The sequence below is a fragment of the Parambassis ranga genome, chromosome 7 (genome assembly GCF_900634625.1).
Source record: "Parambassis ranga chromosome 7, fParRan2.1, whole genome shotgun sequence".
Classification (NCBI taxonomy): Eukaryota; Metazoa; Chordata; class Actinopteri; family Ambassidae; genus Parambassis; species Parambassis ranga.
This window is the reverse complement of record NC_041028.1, coordinates 22,239,500-22,256,081: the sequence shown is the minus strand read 5'-3', so window position 1 is coordinate 22,256,081 and position 16,582 is coordinate 22,239,500. Positions and strand designations below refer to the sequence as shown.

Here is a 16,582-nt window from a genome sequence, read left to right as displayed (position 1 = left end):
CTCCTGAGTAACAGACTGTACATGATCCAGTCCAGCAGCTGCTATTAAAGCTCTGAGGACCAAGTGGAGTTGGTTACATATATCTTCCAAGATCAGCTACCAGAGTGGGGGGAAAACTCTTTTGTTAAAGATTAAGACTTGTCACAATGCACTGCCTGAAAAATCTGAGGACAGCTAACCCAGGGATCTTGCAGCTTTTTAAAAATGCAGGGGTCTCAGCCAGACTTGGAGCTGACAGCACTGTTTGGTCCAGGATTCAGCAACCTGTTCCACTTCCATGCTGGGTCGCAGCATCACCACACAACCACAGAGTCTTTCATCAACAGCACGGCTCAGATGAGGAGCAAGGATACTCCAAGTAGGTCACAGTATAGGCTGTCACATAAGTTTTAGCAAAACCATCATTCAGTGTTATTATTATTGTTCCCATGTTCACAACAGTGATCACATGTTCTTACACAGTTGAAGCTGCTTTAGCTGCTTATTTAGTGCAATCTCTGAAGATTAAACAGTGAATCAGGTATAGATTAAAACACATTGTTTACAGCTTTAATTACAATTTAAATTTTATGATAAGTGGTAAACACAATTTCACAAAAGATCTCTTAATGAGTTAATATTGTTGTATCCGTTGATCAAATAGCTCTATTTGATCAACAGATTACAACAGTATGAAGCTGAAGACCCTTCATAAGAACAGTACCATTGTATTTTGTATACTAGTTATTAAAAGCTGCTGATGTTCTATCATGAGTGAGGATATTGGTCAAAACATTATTTTATTGCCACTAAATAACCTGCCAGTCCTGCGGCTGTAAATTTCTTAAAAAAAAAAAAAATAAAAACATAAGCAGAGTGCATATTTTTATGGCATACATCAGTCCCTGGTCTATGAGGTCTAAAAGAGACCATTGCTGCTTATGTTCACAGAACTGCAGCAAAAATGCTAAATTCTACAGTTTAAAAGAGTATTGATACTCAAAATGAGATGGTATACTGTTAGTATGAATACTTCTGAAAACATAAACACATTTATCCCACTTTTCTTTTGTCTTTTACTCTTCATGAACTCCAAAAAATACTGCAGACAAACTAAAAACATACAGTTTTAAATTATTGATTCTTCCTTTTATATACATACAGTAAAAAAATAAAGGTTCTGGCTTATCTCATATAATGTTTATATAAGATGTGGGTCAATATCTGGACGGCTGCCATTGTTTTCATCATGAGCTGTGTTGTTACCTTAGCCCTCAAGGTTTTGACTGGAAACACTGAAACCTGCCCAATTTTGAAGCTAACAACGTGTGTGTGTGTGTGTGTTTGTTGTTTGCCTTTTTGCAAAAGTAGGTTGATGTCTGCCATGGAAGACCTACTTTTCTACACCATCACTGATGGCAAGGAGATGATCCCCCTGTCCCAGTTCATCTCTGTGAGTCAGCTGACAAAAAAGACTGCTTTGACTTTCTGCATAGCATAAAGATACACACAAACACACACCTGCTGCGATACGCTGCTCTGTTAAACCAGCATTGGTGGCCCACTACGGGAGTGTCCCCAGTTGACAGCAGGGTTCAGTTTAAAGGGGGTTTAGGGGGCGCTCCCTTGTATTAGGACTAATAATAGTGATGTAATTCAACGATCATGTTACATGTGTAATAATAATACCTTACATCTTGTGTTGGCACATGTGAGTATAACCTCACTACATTATGTAACCTAGAGACTAAAATACAAAAACACATAAACTCTGATGCGATAAATGGGGTGTGACTTTTTGAGACAGACATCTGGTGACCTTGGTGTCTATGGCAACCCATTCATTTTAAAAACAAGCATGCATTTAGGGGAAGAGACATGTGTCAACACAGGTAGCTTGCCGTTACACCACAGATGAGTGGATGTGTTTGTAGAGGTGTTCCTGACAGTTTCACAAGACACTCATGGTGAAACTGAAAGAGCTGGTCGGAGTTTACTGGATCAGACTCATCAGAAATTCTAGGGTTTAGGGTGACACCAGGTGCAACATATAGCTCTTATCAACATCTCACTGTTTTTCCAGGAGTAAACATAACACTGCCTACACACACACACACACACACACACACACACGGCCAGCTGAAGTGTAAAATAAGCTCAGGAACACCATGCACACATCCCCAACTTTACCGTTTTCCTGTAACTGCAGCAGCAGGCTGACAGCAGCCATGTGTTTGGTCTGCTTACTCACTGAATCAGTTATCCAATGAAATGAGTCAAACAAACATTAGAGCCTCTCTGGTCTGAAGGTTTGTCCAAATGGTCTCCCTAAAATAGACCCACATGGTTTCTAAAGTGACTCTCAGGTGACTCATGAGAGCGATTTTAGCCATCCAATCTATGCTTGCATTTCCTGCTTGATCCCATGTGGGCTCACAAACACCTTTAAGGTCCCTGATGGAATTGGTACATCATAGGTAAATCATGTTACACAAACAAACCCCCTTAATCTGTCCCTTGTCAACTCATTTACTCATATACATTTCATTTCTTTCTCTCCAGGCTTTAAGAAAAACAGGTTTATTGACATCTGACCCGCGGCTGCGTGACTGTGTCAATCAGATGAGACAGTCCACATGTGACTCTGTCGGGCAGGTCATGATGGACAAGCAGCTCTTCAGAAGGTGAGAACAGCTTTGTTTATTTATGGAGGCACGGTGATGCACGCAGTTGGTGAAGCACATGGGAAAATTTGGCACTAGGTGTAACTTTAGGTCAGGCTATGAGTTATGTAAAGGAGGTGGAGTATGAGAGACTGACACGAGAGACAGCCGATTTTACGGTGGCTAACAGCTGCTATCACGCAAATTCTCCTGCATGCATACCAGTCTGAGGAGCGGAAGGTGCTGGCTGAGTGACAGGGGTCTGTGAGGCTGTTAAAGAAAGGGCATCATTCTGGTGGAGCTCCAGACTGCGGTGTTACATTAATAGGCTCAGCAGATTTGTAAGTGCCATGCAGACTGTTGTCCAAACAGTATCCTTTCCCTGACACGTGTATTCACATAGACTCATTCTTTGGCCCAGAGCGGCGCAGGGTTACACATTGTGACTACATCTGTCAGATTTAATTGGACGTATTTGACTTTCTTCCCTGGTTTCGTTAAGTTTGTGAGTGTATCCACTCCCAAGGAACACTCAAGAGCACACTATAAATATGCTACTAGAAACAGAGAGCTGCTATTTTTTTTAAGGAAATAACTCATATAAATAATGCAGAATCTCTCTTCTCTTGGTATCTCAAAGCCTCATGCTAGCATCGCTTTGGATTAAAGTGAGGGCTCCAGGCCAGATATCTCAGCCCAGACCCAGCGTGACAGCATGTGCATACCTTTCCTTGAGAGCATACAGCATTGCTGACCACTTTTAGCAACGGGCATCTGTAGTGTCTACACCACAGCTCAAAGGTTTTAAAGTGTTTTTTAACTGTATGAATGTTTTTTTTCCTTTAATGACAGCTTTGAACACTCTTTACATTTAACAGTTGTCCTGTGTCATCTGTGGATGTTCTTAATGTATGTATTATTAATGTAACACCACCAGCTGTGTTGTGCAGAGGCACAGCAGTGGTACACAGGTCTCTACAGTGAACAGCCACACTCAGCTACTGTCCAATTCCATATTCTGGAAAGCAGGGGCAGTGCTGGACCAAATGTACTAGGGGGGGCTGAGGTGGGGCCAATGTTTTTTCAAGGGGGCACAAATAAGGACAAAAAGGGGGAATACTTTAGTTTGAAACCAAATCAATATGCATTGAGCATTAGTACAATAAGGAACTTTGTCTTTGTCTCAATAAACACTGGACGTGCATGATGGTGGTCCCTCATTCTGTCCCTGAATGTCTTCCTGCTCACCTCACTTTCCACCTGTCCTCCACCTGTGGCTCTCTCTCCACCTGCTCCTCATCTCCATTTCTCCCTCTATGCTTTTGGCTACAGGGGCAAAAAAAGGACATAATGTCCTTCCTGCTCCTTTAGAAGGAAAACAGAGGATTGTAGCCTCTACATCTCACAAGGATATCACGAAACATCCTGTTTACTGACTTGCCTTTGCTTATTCACAAACAGAGGGGAGATTAATAGCAATAAAAACGGAATTTGTTATTGTACTGAACAACAAGAGTAGCACAACAATATGAGCAAACACTGGCGTTATGAAATTAAATCGTTTTGCTTACCTTCGCCTCTTTTCAGCACTCCATGCTCTCACGTCCGAAGTTTACACTTCGCGCTGCTTGCTGCAGGTGGCAGTGTGTAGCGCTTTAAGGAGTCCGTGTAGAACGCTCCGTCGCGTTACTTCCTTCAAACAAGCGCATAAACCAACCTATGATGACAAGAACTACTCAACTAAGCAAAGAAAAACAAGACATGAAGGTCAGGGAGTTCAGAAAATGTCTACATTTTTAATGCATCCTCCAGGTCTTAAAAACCATCAAATACCGTGATGATGAAAATGGCTCTCATGAGGTCAAACCAAGAGTCCATGAGAGTCAGAGGAAACCTGTACTTCAGTCTGATTAGTCTGAATGTGAAATCTTTGGTTCCATCATGTCCTCTCAGAAGCAGGAAAGTTGAGCAGATGGTTTCTGCACTGTGTGGTTTCCACTGTAAAGCATGGAGGAGGAGGTGTGATGGTTTGTGGGGATGCTTTTTGTTTTGGTGACACTGTTGGCAACATGCCATCCCATCTGGTTTATGAACTCAGTGGGACTGTCATTTATTTTTCTACAGGACAATCACCCCCCAAACACACCCGACCTATACCCAAATGTACCTTAATCTATAAACCTGGGCAAATAAAATCCACATTATCAGCAGGATACAGTGAGGACACTAGTTTTTGAGTCTCCAGTATATTTACATATAATGTGCTGATTTGTGATACTAATTGCAGCATGTAAAGTTAAATCATGTGTCCTGTTGTAGGTGTGTGGGGAACAACATCATGCTGCTGACTAAGGCTTTCAAAAAGAAATTCATCATCCCTGACTTTGACAAGTTTACCCATCAGATCGATAAGATGTACGACAGAGCACAACAGTACGAGGGAGGACAAGTAAGTAACAGACTCCCGCCGCTCAGTGTCTCCCTCATTGTAGCAGGTTCAAACATGTTTCATGTCTTTATGCAGGTAGCTGATTACATTCCTCAGCTGGCCAAGTTCAGCCCCGATCTGTGGGGCGTATCTCTGTGCACAATCGACGGACAGAGGTGCATCTTCACTGTCCTGTGTCTTTTTGATCCATGTGTACTGTCTCCAACTAACTAACACTCCATCCATTTCTCTGCTTCTCCATGACATCCTCGTGTCATGCAGACACTCGGTGGGAGACACCAAGGTTCCCTTCTGTCTGCAGTCGTGTGTGAAGCCTCTGGAGTACGCCATCGCTGTGCATGAGCATGGCAGCGAGCATGTTCACCACTTTGTGGGCAAAGAGCCCAGTGGATTCAAATTCAACAAACTCTCACTAAACGAGGAAGGCAAGTGATTTTTGGCGTCTGAAAACTCGACTTTTCGCCAGATCATTTCATCACTTCACTTCTTTGTTGTTATGTACTGACCTCCTGAGCACACTGGATCCTAAAGCATGTGATTATCATGACCCCTCGTGAAGAAATATATCCTCTAATCTTAGCTTATTACTCTTGTGGTTAGGGGGTAATCATGATAACATGCTTTAATTTCTTGTGCAGATAAACCACATAACCCCATGGTGAACGCCGGAGCCATCGTCATCAGTTCCTTAATTAAGGTAATATCTAATTAATGCCATTTATATCTACGTATATAAACCAGAATAGTGTTACATAACTGATTGTCTTGTCCAAACTCAAGGCCAAAAATAGGCTCTTCGGGACTTGGACGGTGCAGCACAGTGTTTTGCTGTAGTGTGACTTTTCACAGGCAGCTAAACATGACAACTAGACATGTAGACACATTTCACTCATTTCTTAACAGCAGCAGAAAGTTGCTTTAAAAGGTGCAGAGACCAGGTTCACCAAACACTTGTGCACTCCACTAAACAACTGTCATAATGTACTTTCCGCCCATGCATGTGCACACAAGAGCCTAATTTGACACAAGAACTCTTTCCACTATTTGCAATCGCTGTGAAACCTGTGCAAGCAAATATCTTTTTTTTCCAGTAAAACAGTCAGCATAAAGGCCCATTTGACCTGCTTATCATGGGTTTGAAGGGCAAAACGAAGCCCCACATTCCTCCACAGAGATCCAACTTTTGTTGATTACTAAAATGATGGAATGGAATTACGTCCTCGTACAATCTGGGCTGAGGATCACTGAACAAACTCACTGCTGTGGTTTGATGTCAGTAATCGTTCATCCATTGGCTGGTCCCTGCTCGGATGGACTAAGGTCATCGTTAATCTAAACACACGGGGCGGATTTGAGCCATATATGTGTGTGTGTGTTTGTGCAGTGGAGTTTTCCTCAAGTTTCACAGCTGACATAGTGGGGCTTCTTATCAAGTGTGGGTTAAGTCCAGCAGCGAGGGAGGGGCTCTGTGTCTGGAACTGACAACAGGGGTGTGTGTGTGTGTGTGCTGCTGGCCAATAACAGCCCCCAGAGGAGAAGGTGTGTCAGCGTGTGCTGCTGCTGCTGTGGAGAGTGGGGCTGTGTGTTTATATATACTGTAAAATGGTTATATAGTTCAAATCTTCACTTTTTATGTTCATAGAAAGAAAATTAAAAGCTACATCAAATTATTTTTTTCATCACGTTTTTGTGCTATAGAGAGAATAGCTTGCATAAAACACCTAAATGGATTTTTCAGGTTCAGTCTTAAATTTTACTTACTCAGATCAACAATAATATCCAAGCCGTTGAAGCTTGAACTCATAAAAACTCCTTCTCTATACAAACTGATAATGAGCTTCCTGGCCCCTTCAGCCACCCAACACTGGACTGAAAAGCACTCAAACACTGCCATCTGTAGATGGTTACAATCATAAAATGATCTTTTTCCTTGTCTTTTTGCAGCCTCATTCAAATACAGCAGAGCGCTTTGACTATGTAAGTAAATACTTTCTATTTTCTGTCTATTTTCTCTGCTTTGCTCCTGAACTATACACTTGACGTCATTGCAGGTGATGGAGTTCTTGAAAAGCACGGCAGGTGCAGAATATGTGGGCTTCAGCAACGCGACGTGAGTACACAGCTTCAATCTGTGATCCTCCATTGAAATGCAACTTTTTTTAAAAAACCTGTTCTAATTCTGTAGTTTTCAGTCAGAGAGGGAAACCGGTGACAGGAATTATGCGATTGGTTACTATCTCAAAGAAAAAAAGGTGCGTTCTTTGGTTCAGTATTTTCAAATGACATGAATACTCAATATGTGCTGACTATGATCTTTATCCATTCCAGTGCTTTCCTGACAATGCCGACATGAGTTCTGCTCTGGACTTCTACTTCCAGGTGAGACTTTTAAAACAATACTTATAACAAAGTCAGATAGTCCTACTTTCCTTCCAGACAGAGCAATCAGTGTTTAGAGTGAAAAGGTCTCATAAACCAAGCCAAGCAAAGTCAAGGTCATTAAAGTGGCCCCCATGTGGCCAGAAATGTAAATGCAGCTTTCTGATATTGGGTTCTGTATCCGTTTATTCATTCCAGCTGTGCTCCATCGAGGTAAACTGTGAGTCAGGAAGCGTCATGGCTGCCACACTGGCCAACGGTGGTATCTGTCCAATCACAGGCGAGCGTGTGTTGAGCAGTGAAGCAGTGCGGAACACGCTGAGTCTCATGCACTGCTGTGGCATGTACGACTTCTCCGGACAGTTTGCCTTCCACGTGAGTCCCTTCATGATCAGAGTAGCTAATGTACTGTAACTTACTGCTTCAAGGCCTTGAGACGCCCTCTTGGTTCTTCTTCCTCTTTAGGTGGGCCTGCCTGCTAAATCTGGTGTTTCAGGGGCCATCCTGCTGGTGGTGCCTAACATCATGGGTATGATGTGTTGGTCCCCACCCCTGGATCGTCTTGGAAACAGCGTTCGTGGTATTCACTTCTGTCAGGTTGGATATTTAATGTTTCTGCCACATACTGAGAAATGTGAGCATCAGTACAGGTCAACAGGAAAATACCTTCATATATTACAGTTTATTTTGTCCAACTTTTGTTTCACTAGGAGCTTGTGTCTCACTTCAACTTCCACAATTATGACAATTTGTTGCACTTTACTAAGAAACACGACCCGAGACGACGAGTGGATGACGAAGACCTTGTAAGTTCAGTTAAGTGAAGTCAAAGCTAATGAAAACTGTGACTGAACTGCAATATTGCAAATGCAATAGTCATGTAAATGGTTTTGGAAACACTCCTAATATTCACCCCTTTATTTTATTATATTTTAGAACAAGTCAGTGGTAAACCTGATGTTTGCAGCATACAATAGTGACGTCTCCGCTCTGAGGAGGTAAGTAAAACCAAGACTATGGTTCCTTTTTTTATCATCAAACAAGTGGCCAACTTTACCATTGATGGTTTTATTCCATATATAACATGTTCTGTCTATGCCTACATGAACCATCAGGTCTCAGGAATGTCTTGGGGTGAACTAAATAAGCAACACATATTGTAAAGGGCTGCTGTTAGGCAGAGTAAAAACAGCTTCACACGTCTGTTTCCAGGCTTAATGCTAAGCTAGGCTAACAGCCTCCTGGCTTTCACAGCCAATTCTGAGATAATCTCAGTTTACTCCTCCAGCAGATCAACAGAAAGCTATGTTTACTGAAGTTACATGCTCATATAATTACAGGTGTACTCTGACATCACTCAGGTCACAGTAACCTTTCAGTCTGCGCTCCTCCTCTCTGTCTCTCATCCCTCCAGGTTTGCCCTTTCAGCTGTGGACATGGATCAGACAGACTACGACTCTCGCACGGCGCTCCACATCGCTGCTGCGGAAGGTGACAGTTTTCATTATTAGTTCATTCATTCCTCAATAATCTAGGCTTTGATATTCAAACAGGAGTAAATGAAATATGGAATTTACATCACAATGTGTTGGTCGTCTGTTCTTCGGGCTTTGACGTTCTCTCCTTTTCCTTTCAGGTCATGTGGAAGCTGTAATCTTTCTAACTGAAATATGCAAAGTGAATCCTCACATGAAAGACAGGTAGGGCTTTAAACATAAACTCAATTTTTGGATATTAAATTGAAAATTGTCTCCTCGTATCGCTCTGTTTCATCTATCAGATGGGGCAACACACCTCTGGATGATGCCATGCAGTTTGGCCATGATGTTATTGTTTCAGTCCTGCAAAACTACCAGCATGAGTGCACTGACAGTGACCCACCGAGCAACGCAGAGGAGCAGAAGACCACACTGGATACACTGAAGAGCATTGTGTGAACCACAGTGGATCATGAGGGTTTGAGGGGGAAATTAATGTATTTTTATTATGCACCTGAGAGGAATGAAAGGATGCTGAGAGACCTGATGAGTAGATGGGTTTATGTGACATTAAATGTATAATATGATTATGTGCTGTAGACTGAAGGATTAGAACTATATAAACATTCAATGTTTTTCCTTTGGTGCGATAATTTGGCTTTTGTTTGAACATTTATGCTGTCTGTATGCTCGGCTTCCGATGAACCCCGCTGAGATGTAAATATCAAATATACTGTGCTTTTTTATTTTCAAGAGATATTGAAGTATATTATGTGCTACTTCCTGTGGAATTAATGTATACACGTAGATGCCTCATTAGTTATTTTACCTCAGCAGGAGGTCATTTCATTTAATTTTTTTATCTGTAATACTGGATCCACGCACATATGTATCCTGTTTTGTTCAGGACTTCGTATGGATTATGGCCTTATACATGGTCATTGTAGTCTTAATATTCTTGGACTTTTTTTTATACAGCTGTTTCATACATCTGTGTTCTTTACACCTGGATAAAGTGAGTCCAGGCAGTGCAGCACATAATCGTTTTACTGTGGTTCATCAGTTCATTGCGGCTCCAGTGAACGACAAGGGTTTTTCAGTTCAGGCACTGCTTTCATTGTCGCGCTCAGAATCGTCAGTGTACGCACAATACATTTCCGAAGACATTTCTGAGAACACGAAGTGTCGCCTTCAGTGGAATTAACATATGATGATTTGCTCTCACCGATCATGTAATGTCTGATGCACACCTTTGCATTGAGGAGCATTGGTCTGCATTGTATCTGCTTCAATGTTCATTCTGCATGCAGTCCATTGAGATACTTGCGTGCCGCTAAGCTGTGATAAAAATGCAATATTCTGACATTTAATTGTCTCTAGTGCACAGATTGTGTTCCATTTATAGAAAGCTTCATTTGCACGCTGTAAATAAGAGAGAAATGTAAATGGAGTTTAAGTGAAGTTATTTTAATAAACAATATACAGTATGAAAATGAGAAGGTTTTTGTGTTGATTTACACTTTGTAATGCCAGAACATTCAGTGTAAAAGAGTTTAATCCGAGAGGTAATAGACTGTATGACAGTGAGGTACACTTAAAAACAGTATCTTTGATAAGACTGCCTGAGGCTTGCTGGCGTACACTAACACTGTTCTTGCATTGTTAAAGACATTGTAATTAACTGGACAATGGAAAATGAACAATCATATAAATGAATCCCAAAGAGGATATTGCTTCTTCTCTACACACATATTAAGGATACTGTTGTACCAGAATCAGCCCACTGCCTTTTGTGACCATCGCAGCTGATCCCATTTCACTTCAGGCCTTCTGGCTCCTCCAGACCAGAGTGTGTAAGCAGCTCCCCATCCCAAACTCCAAATGCAGGGCAGAGAGGAGCCTTGAACTGAGCCCTAAGGGTGTGAATGATCCTGGGCTTCTCAACGTCTACCAGTGCCAGGAGGCCTGCTTCAAAGTCAAGCAGGATGCCCACGCGGTCTGGCTTTCCCACCAGTGTGACGGGAACTATCTTATTGCTAGTCATGGCAAACCACTTCCGCTGAGCGTAGCCGTACACCCAGGAGGAGGTATTAGTGCCCACGCAGTCGTCTCTTGACATCACTGATTCAGCCACACCCAGACGAAACTCTTGAGATTTTTTCACCGTCACCTCCCAGTAGTGTCGCCCGCTGCTGATCTTCTCATTTCCAAACACGACGGCCCAGTCTCGGAAGCGCTCAGGATTGTCTTGTACGTGGCTCGGGTCCAGACCCAGCATGCGGTATATGACACCCGTGTCTTTCTTGAAGAGGTCCAGACTGCTGTGGGCTGTTCGCTCATCAAGCTTGAACTGCAGATCTGCGGAAGGAAAACAGAGTTTAATATCTCTGTTATATGTTTATATATTATCATATATTTTAGCCATTGCTTGTTTACACTTTAGAAAATTAAAATAGCCGAATTTCCTATTAATGGCCCCTTTTTCCATGTACCTTTGTTGTGTCCTCGAAGTATTGCTGAATATCTTTGACACTTCAAAATCTCAGTGATTCTCAGGCTCCAAGTTCTGGAGCAGCTTTAAGATGCTCGTTATTACTTTGTAATCAGGATATGAAAAGGTATTTTTTTCTTCAGCTGAATGCACTTTATTTCTCTAGATGTGAGCTCAAACAATACATACAGGGGCAAACTGCAGCACCAAGGACATGTTATCACTGTGGGAAGTCCGTGTGCCCATTATCGGACAGAGCTTCCTACAAACATTCCACTAGCTAGAATTGGATATTTTTCTGTCAGCGTAAACTGTGCACAAATACTGTGAACATCATTTATAATTTTAACATTTAGTAAACCTGTATATTAATTTCAGACTATAATAAATCCAGCTGAATGTTTAAGCAGCCCCAGGAAAAAGCTTTAGCCTGCTTGTTGTTTTGTCATCAAGATGACTTCACGGTTACTTCGCTATTGTCGCTGCCCCCAGTTACAGATTGAGTCGCTGTGGCAGGAAGGACAGGCTATAAAGGGAAAAGCCCTCAACAATAACAAACATTAGTCATTAGCTGTCAGGCTCGGCTGCGGCTGACCTCTGAGCAGCAGACTCAACAACAGCTAGCGTTTCTTTGAACAACAAAACATTAACTCACTACTCTCCGTCGATGTGTATATGTAACGTCTCCTCGCTGGCAGGCTAACAGCCCGCCTGTGTCTGGCTGACACCGAGGAGACAGTTCGTCCTGCCAGGCGACAGAGACGAGCTGCACTGACGGGCATCGCCATGTTGGTCTCTGCTGCTGCTTCACATGCTTCAGTTCCTTCTGGTAAACATAAAGCAGCAGCTGCGCGCTCTGGCGCCCCCTGCAGGCCTGGAGAGGAACAACGACACCACTGCAGCCTGACCAAAAAGACAACCATCAGCACCACGGACAGCAGCCAGAACTGTCACAAAACTGCAGTGTTAGTGTTTTTGACAGGTAACAAATGAAAACACAAACTAAAGTGGTGTTAAAATGGTAGCGCATCAATTATACAATTGATGGATACTGTAAATATTAAAATGAACGAATGTGAGTGTTATTTGTATATGATATTATTTTCCATATTCATATGAATTAATAAGTAGTTTGTTCGGTTAAATATTATGAAAATTATAAAAAAAGAGCACCATCTGTTTGTAATGTCTTGAAATATTAAGCTCATCATAATTTAATGAAGCAGAAATTTGACTGACAGTCCAGTAATAGGAAATGTTGGCAATAACTCGGAACAAAAATTAAATTTTTAAAACATCCTAATGAGCAAAAGCACAAAATAGCTTATACACTGCATAATGTGGAAAAACTACAGTAAACAAAATAAAAAAAATGTTTCTCTTTTCAAACCTTAGCTGTCTCTAAACATGATTACGTCCCGTGGAAATCGTGTCCATCCATCCATCCATCATTCGAACCCACTGGACAGGTCACAAGTCCATCGCAGGCACAGACAAACAACCATTCACACACACACCTACGGGCATTTGAGAGTGACCAATTGACCTAACAAGCATGTCTTTAGAAAGACGTGGGAGGAAGCCCACCCTGAGAAAACCCACACAGTGCGACAGTGCTAACCACTGCACCATCGTGTCCTGAGTGGCAAAATAGAAAGACACAAAAAACTACCAGGGATCATTAAATGTGGGTTACACCAAGCTGAAGTGAATAAATCTCAACTTATGGTACATGTATGTGTGGAAGCACATACATGAATGCATCAACACACACATACATACTACAACAGGATATGCAATAAACTGGGTTAAGAAGATGGACAGATGGACGAATAAAAAGTGTTCCAAATTGACCTTAACATCTCATTCAAGTGCTGTTGTTTGCCATTTATGTTTTGTTATGTGTTGTAGATGCTTCGATGCTTGAATACACTGGTTCCTTACTACTGTCACATGTCTCAAACATTTGCTGAAAAGTTTGCTTGAGCTTCATAAATATATCAGATTCAATTCACATTTCTGCATCACTTATAGGTGTTTACATGGGGGTTGAGATAAGAGCCGCCTCTGGGCCCGGTGCAGACTGCAGCAGGACTTTTAATGTCACAGATGAAGATTTTTCTTTTCATGCTGATGTATTTAGGGTGACTAATGCATCTTTCATGACAGGTGATAAATATTTTGTGATATTAACAAAGCTTGACTCAGCCTTGTTGCACAGCCAGATCTATTTTTCACGCCAGCATCCAGCTGGGGACTAAATGTCATTGTTTATTCATGGGTCCAATCTAAACACGGCACGTATCGTTATTTTTCTTTTTTCTTCACGTTGATGATGACTTGTTGTTTTGGAGAGAAGCTGCTCAGACTCTCAGTCTCATTTTAGTTCTGATAGCGGAGCTATTCTGACTCATTCTTATTTTGTTTGTAGAATTCAGGTTTGAGTTAAATTATTATATTATTATATCTATGACACAGCACGTTACATTATAAGGCAGTTCATCTCTGTGAGAGATTATGCAGAATGGATGTTCTGTTTTTGGTGATAAGGCTTTTATTTTGAAATCTCTTTGTGTTTACCTGTTTTCCTTGAGTTTTTCATGTCCTTCTAAATGTCCGTCTTAACTGTTGTGTCTCCTTGTTGTGTGTGTCTGTGTTCTTTGGAAACTAAGAACTCAAACATGGCGCAGAGATCCTGTGTGATGACCTGTGTCCTCCACACAGAAAGTGGACCTTCCTCTGTGTTTCCAGCTTCCATCACATGGAAGGAGAGTGGAGGAGCGATACGACCTTAACCCAGCTGCTGAGCCTGTCCATGTAGAGAATGAAGCTTCTAGCTGCTGATATTTGTGGTTTCGCCTTTAGATGTCTTTTAAAAATGTACTTTGAATTTAGGTCAGTGAAATCTTCTTTTTAAACCTGCAATAACTGACACGGACAAACCATCACATTCTAAGATGATTATAGAGGTGGAACCTGTGAATAACTGTGCAGATTGAAATCACTTTGTTCAGTTCACATCAAAGATTCACTGATAATACAGTTCATTCTCATTTTCCCCCTCATGGTCCCTTTTTTAAGTTCAAAGGCACTTCAGTCAGAGCTGTTCTGACGCAGCTCTGACTGCTGTACAAGGTCAGAGTAATGAGATTCAACCAGGTGAACTGCACAGGCCAATTATTTATTTACACATCAAGCAGGTAAGGAGCAGAATTTTGGTTCCAGAGAGAAAAAAAATAAAAGTAGATTCCATTAGTGGTCATTAACAAGTTAAATTATTGCTTTTGTCTCAAAGCTGGAACTTGAACAAACTCAGCATCGATTGAGGTCACATTTGTTTTGACAGTGAAGGAAACTGATACCAGGGTTGTTATTTGCAATGGTTGCGTAGTCTCACTGCTTATATGATGTGCTACAGTAATTAAACGTCTTTTTGCTTGATAAATGCACATATTTACACCTAAGGGCAGAGAACATCAGGGGTTTTATGTAGTGGAAACAACAACTCTGCTCAGTTTCTGACACTTCACAACCAGCGCACCACAGGCGCACTTGTTTTTTACTCTCAGCAACATAAAGGTGACATACAGTAGCCCCGTTCACACTGATTGAGCTTCATTGCCACTCAGAAATCCTCCTTTTAATTGCGCCGTTACTTGTACACAAACTGTGGTAAAGCCGCCACTGTGCACTCTTTCAAAAGGCGCCATCAGAGGTGAGCCGGTTGTTTCCTGTGGTGCCAGCTTGACCTTTCATACAAGAATCGATTTGACACTGTTGTCTCTGCTGCCAGCGCACAGGTGAAAGAACATGCTGTTATTCTGCCTCCACACAAAAGGTGCATTATTGCAAAGGTCCTGTAACCTGTAGGCTGTGTGACCAGCGTCAACTCATTCACTAATAACTTTACTGACTAATGCTAGTGTGCAGGCCAAGCCTTTATGGGACCCTGATTTCATACCACCACCTCAGCATCAGATGCTTCATCATCCTATAGGCTGCACTGTGTGTAATATATGCTACTGAATGTGTAATATCTCGTTTGTATTAATCAATGTTATTTTTTAAAATATATATTTTATCATGGACCTTTGGTGCTGTTGGGAGCCCTAAGCAACCGCATATTTCACATATGCCTTGGGCCGGCCCTGCTAGTGTGTCATTTTAAGGCCAACATGCTGATATAGGTGATAATACTGTGCATCCTCAGTATTTGGACTCTGTGGCACAAAGGGGCTGCGTGTAGTTAGTCACACTTAATGTAAAGTCCTCAAAGTTTGGTGATGGCAGCAGTTTTCTTTCTTACTTTTTAGATCTAAAACTTCTTTCAGATCTTTGTTGACATGACAGTTAAATGGACTAAAATAAATCCAACTGATCTCTCTCTCTCTCTCGTGGTGGAGACGATCTACAGAAACTCGCAGGTGAGCAGCAGAGCGTCAGTCCGCTCCTCTCCTCTCCTCTCGTCCGCCGCTGCTGATGCTGCTGATGCTTCTTTCTCACATAAACAGGAGCGGTGGAAACCTCACGACTCCCCGACCACTACAGCCAGCCGTCTGACTCCTTTTCACATTCTTTAGCTGATAAAAATCTCTTGATCTGACCTGAAAATCTGCGGATTGAAGGGGGCGTGCGTGCAGCGGAGCTACTGAGGAACTCTTAATAAATGAGCCCAAGTGTCAAAACGGATTTCTCTCTCTCTCCCTCTCTCCCTCTCCCTCTCTCTCTCCCTCTCTCTCTCTCTCTCTCTCTCTCTTTGCTCGAGCTCCGCGTGCAGGATGGAAGCGTGCTTCATATGACTTACAGCCTAATCGACCCGTGAATTCTCTGGCTGATGAAACACTTTGACAACCCTTCCTTCTCTTTGCTTTACTGCAACACGGTGAGAAACCTGCAGAACATCCCTGTAGCGCAGAGGAGCGGTGATGGACCTTCGCGTTGGCATCTTGGTTGTGCATGCGTTATTAGAGTCTGTCTGCCTCTGCGTGCCAGCTCCTGTGAAACGCGTTACTTCTTCTGCACACAATCCCTGCTCGTCTGACTTTCTTAAAGAGTAGAGGATATACTGAAAAATGTTTTCTTATCAGTCTGCATGAGTGATGGCGACCGAACCGCGCCAGGAGAAGAAAGAGTGGTTATCTAC

General features: G+C 42.1%; 2 protein-coding genes across 5 annotated transcripts; one reads left to right on the top strand and one right to left on the bottom strand.

Moving 5' to 3' along the window:
* Positions 1–10,441, top strand: gls2a (glutaminase 2a (liver, mitochondrial)). 4 transcript variants are annotated; one of them, XM_028408931.1, is made up of 18 exons: positions 1–358; positions 1,351–1,432; positions 2,542–2,663; positions 4,962–5,091; positions 5,167–5,246; positions 5,353–5,516; positions 5,730–5,788; positions 7,036–7,068; positions 7,143–7,201; positions 7,277–7,343; positions 7,420–7,470; positions 7,669–7,845; positions 7,936–8,067; positions 8,181–8,285; positions 8,407–8,468; positions 8,885–8,961; positions 9,107–9,170; positions 9,251–10,441. In XM_028408931.1, exons 1-18 carry the CDS (start codon positions 147–149, stop codon positions 9,405–9,407), a joined length of 1,833 nt encoding a protein of 610 aa, XP_028264732.1. In that variant the 5' UTR covers positions 1–146; the 3' UTR covers positions 9,408–10,441. The 4 variants fall into 4 exon arrangements, with proteins under 4 accessions (XP_028264732.1, XP_028264731.1, XP_028264734.1 ...); XM_028408930.1 differs by having other exon boundaries at positions 1,348–1,432; XM_028408933.1 differs by having other exon boundaries at positions 2–358; positions 8,181–8,276.
* Positions 10,395–12,281, bottom strand: spryd4 (SPRY domain containing 4). The gene is made up of 2 exons (XM_028408940.1): positions 12,095–12,281; positions 10,395–11,306 (listed from the first exon to the last, which is right to left on the bottom strand). The coding sequence occupies exons 1-2, from the start codon at positions 12,225–12,227 to the stop codon at positions 10,765–10,767; spliced, it is 675 nt and encodes a 224-aa protein (XP_028264741.1). The 5' UTR covers positions 12,228–12,281; the 3' UTR covers positions 10,395–10,764.
* Positions 12,282–16,582: the final 4,301 nt, after the last annotated feature.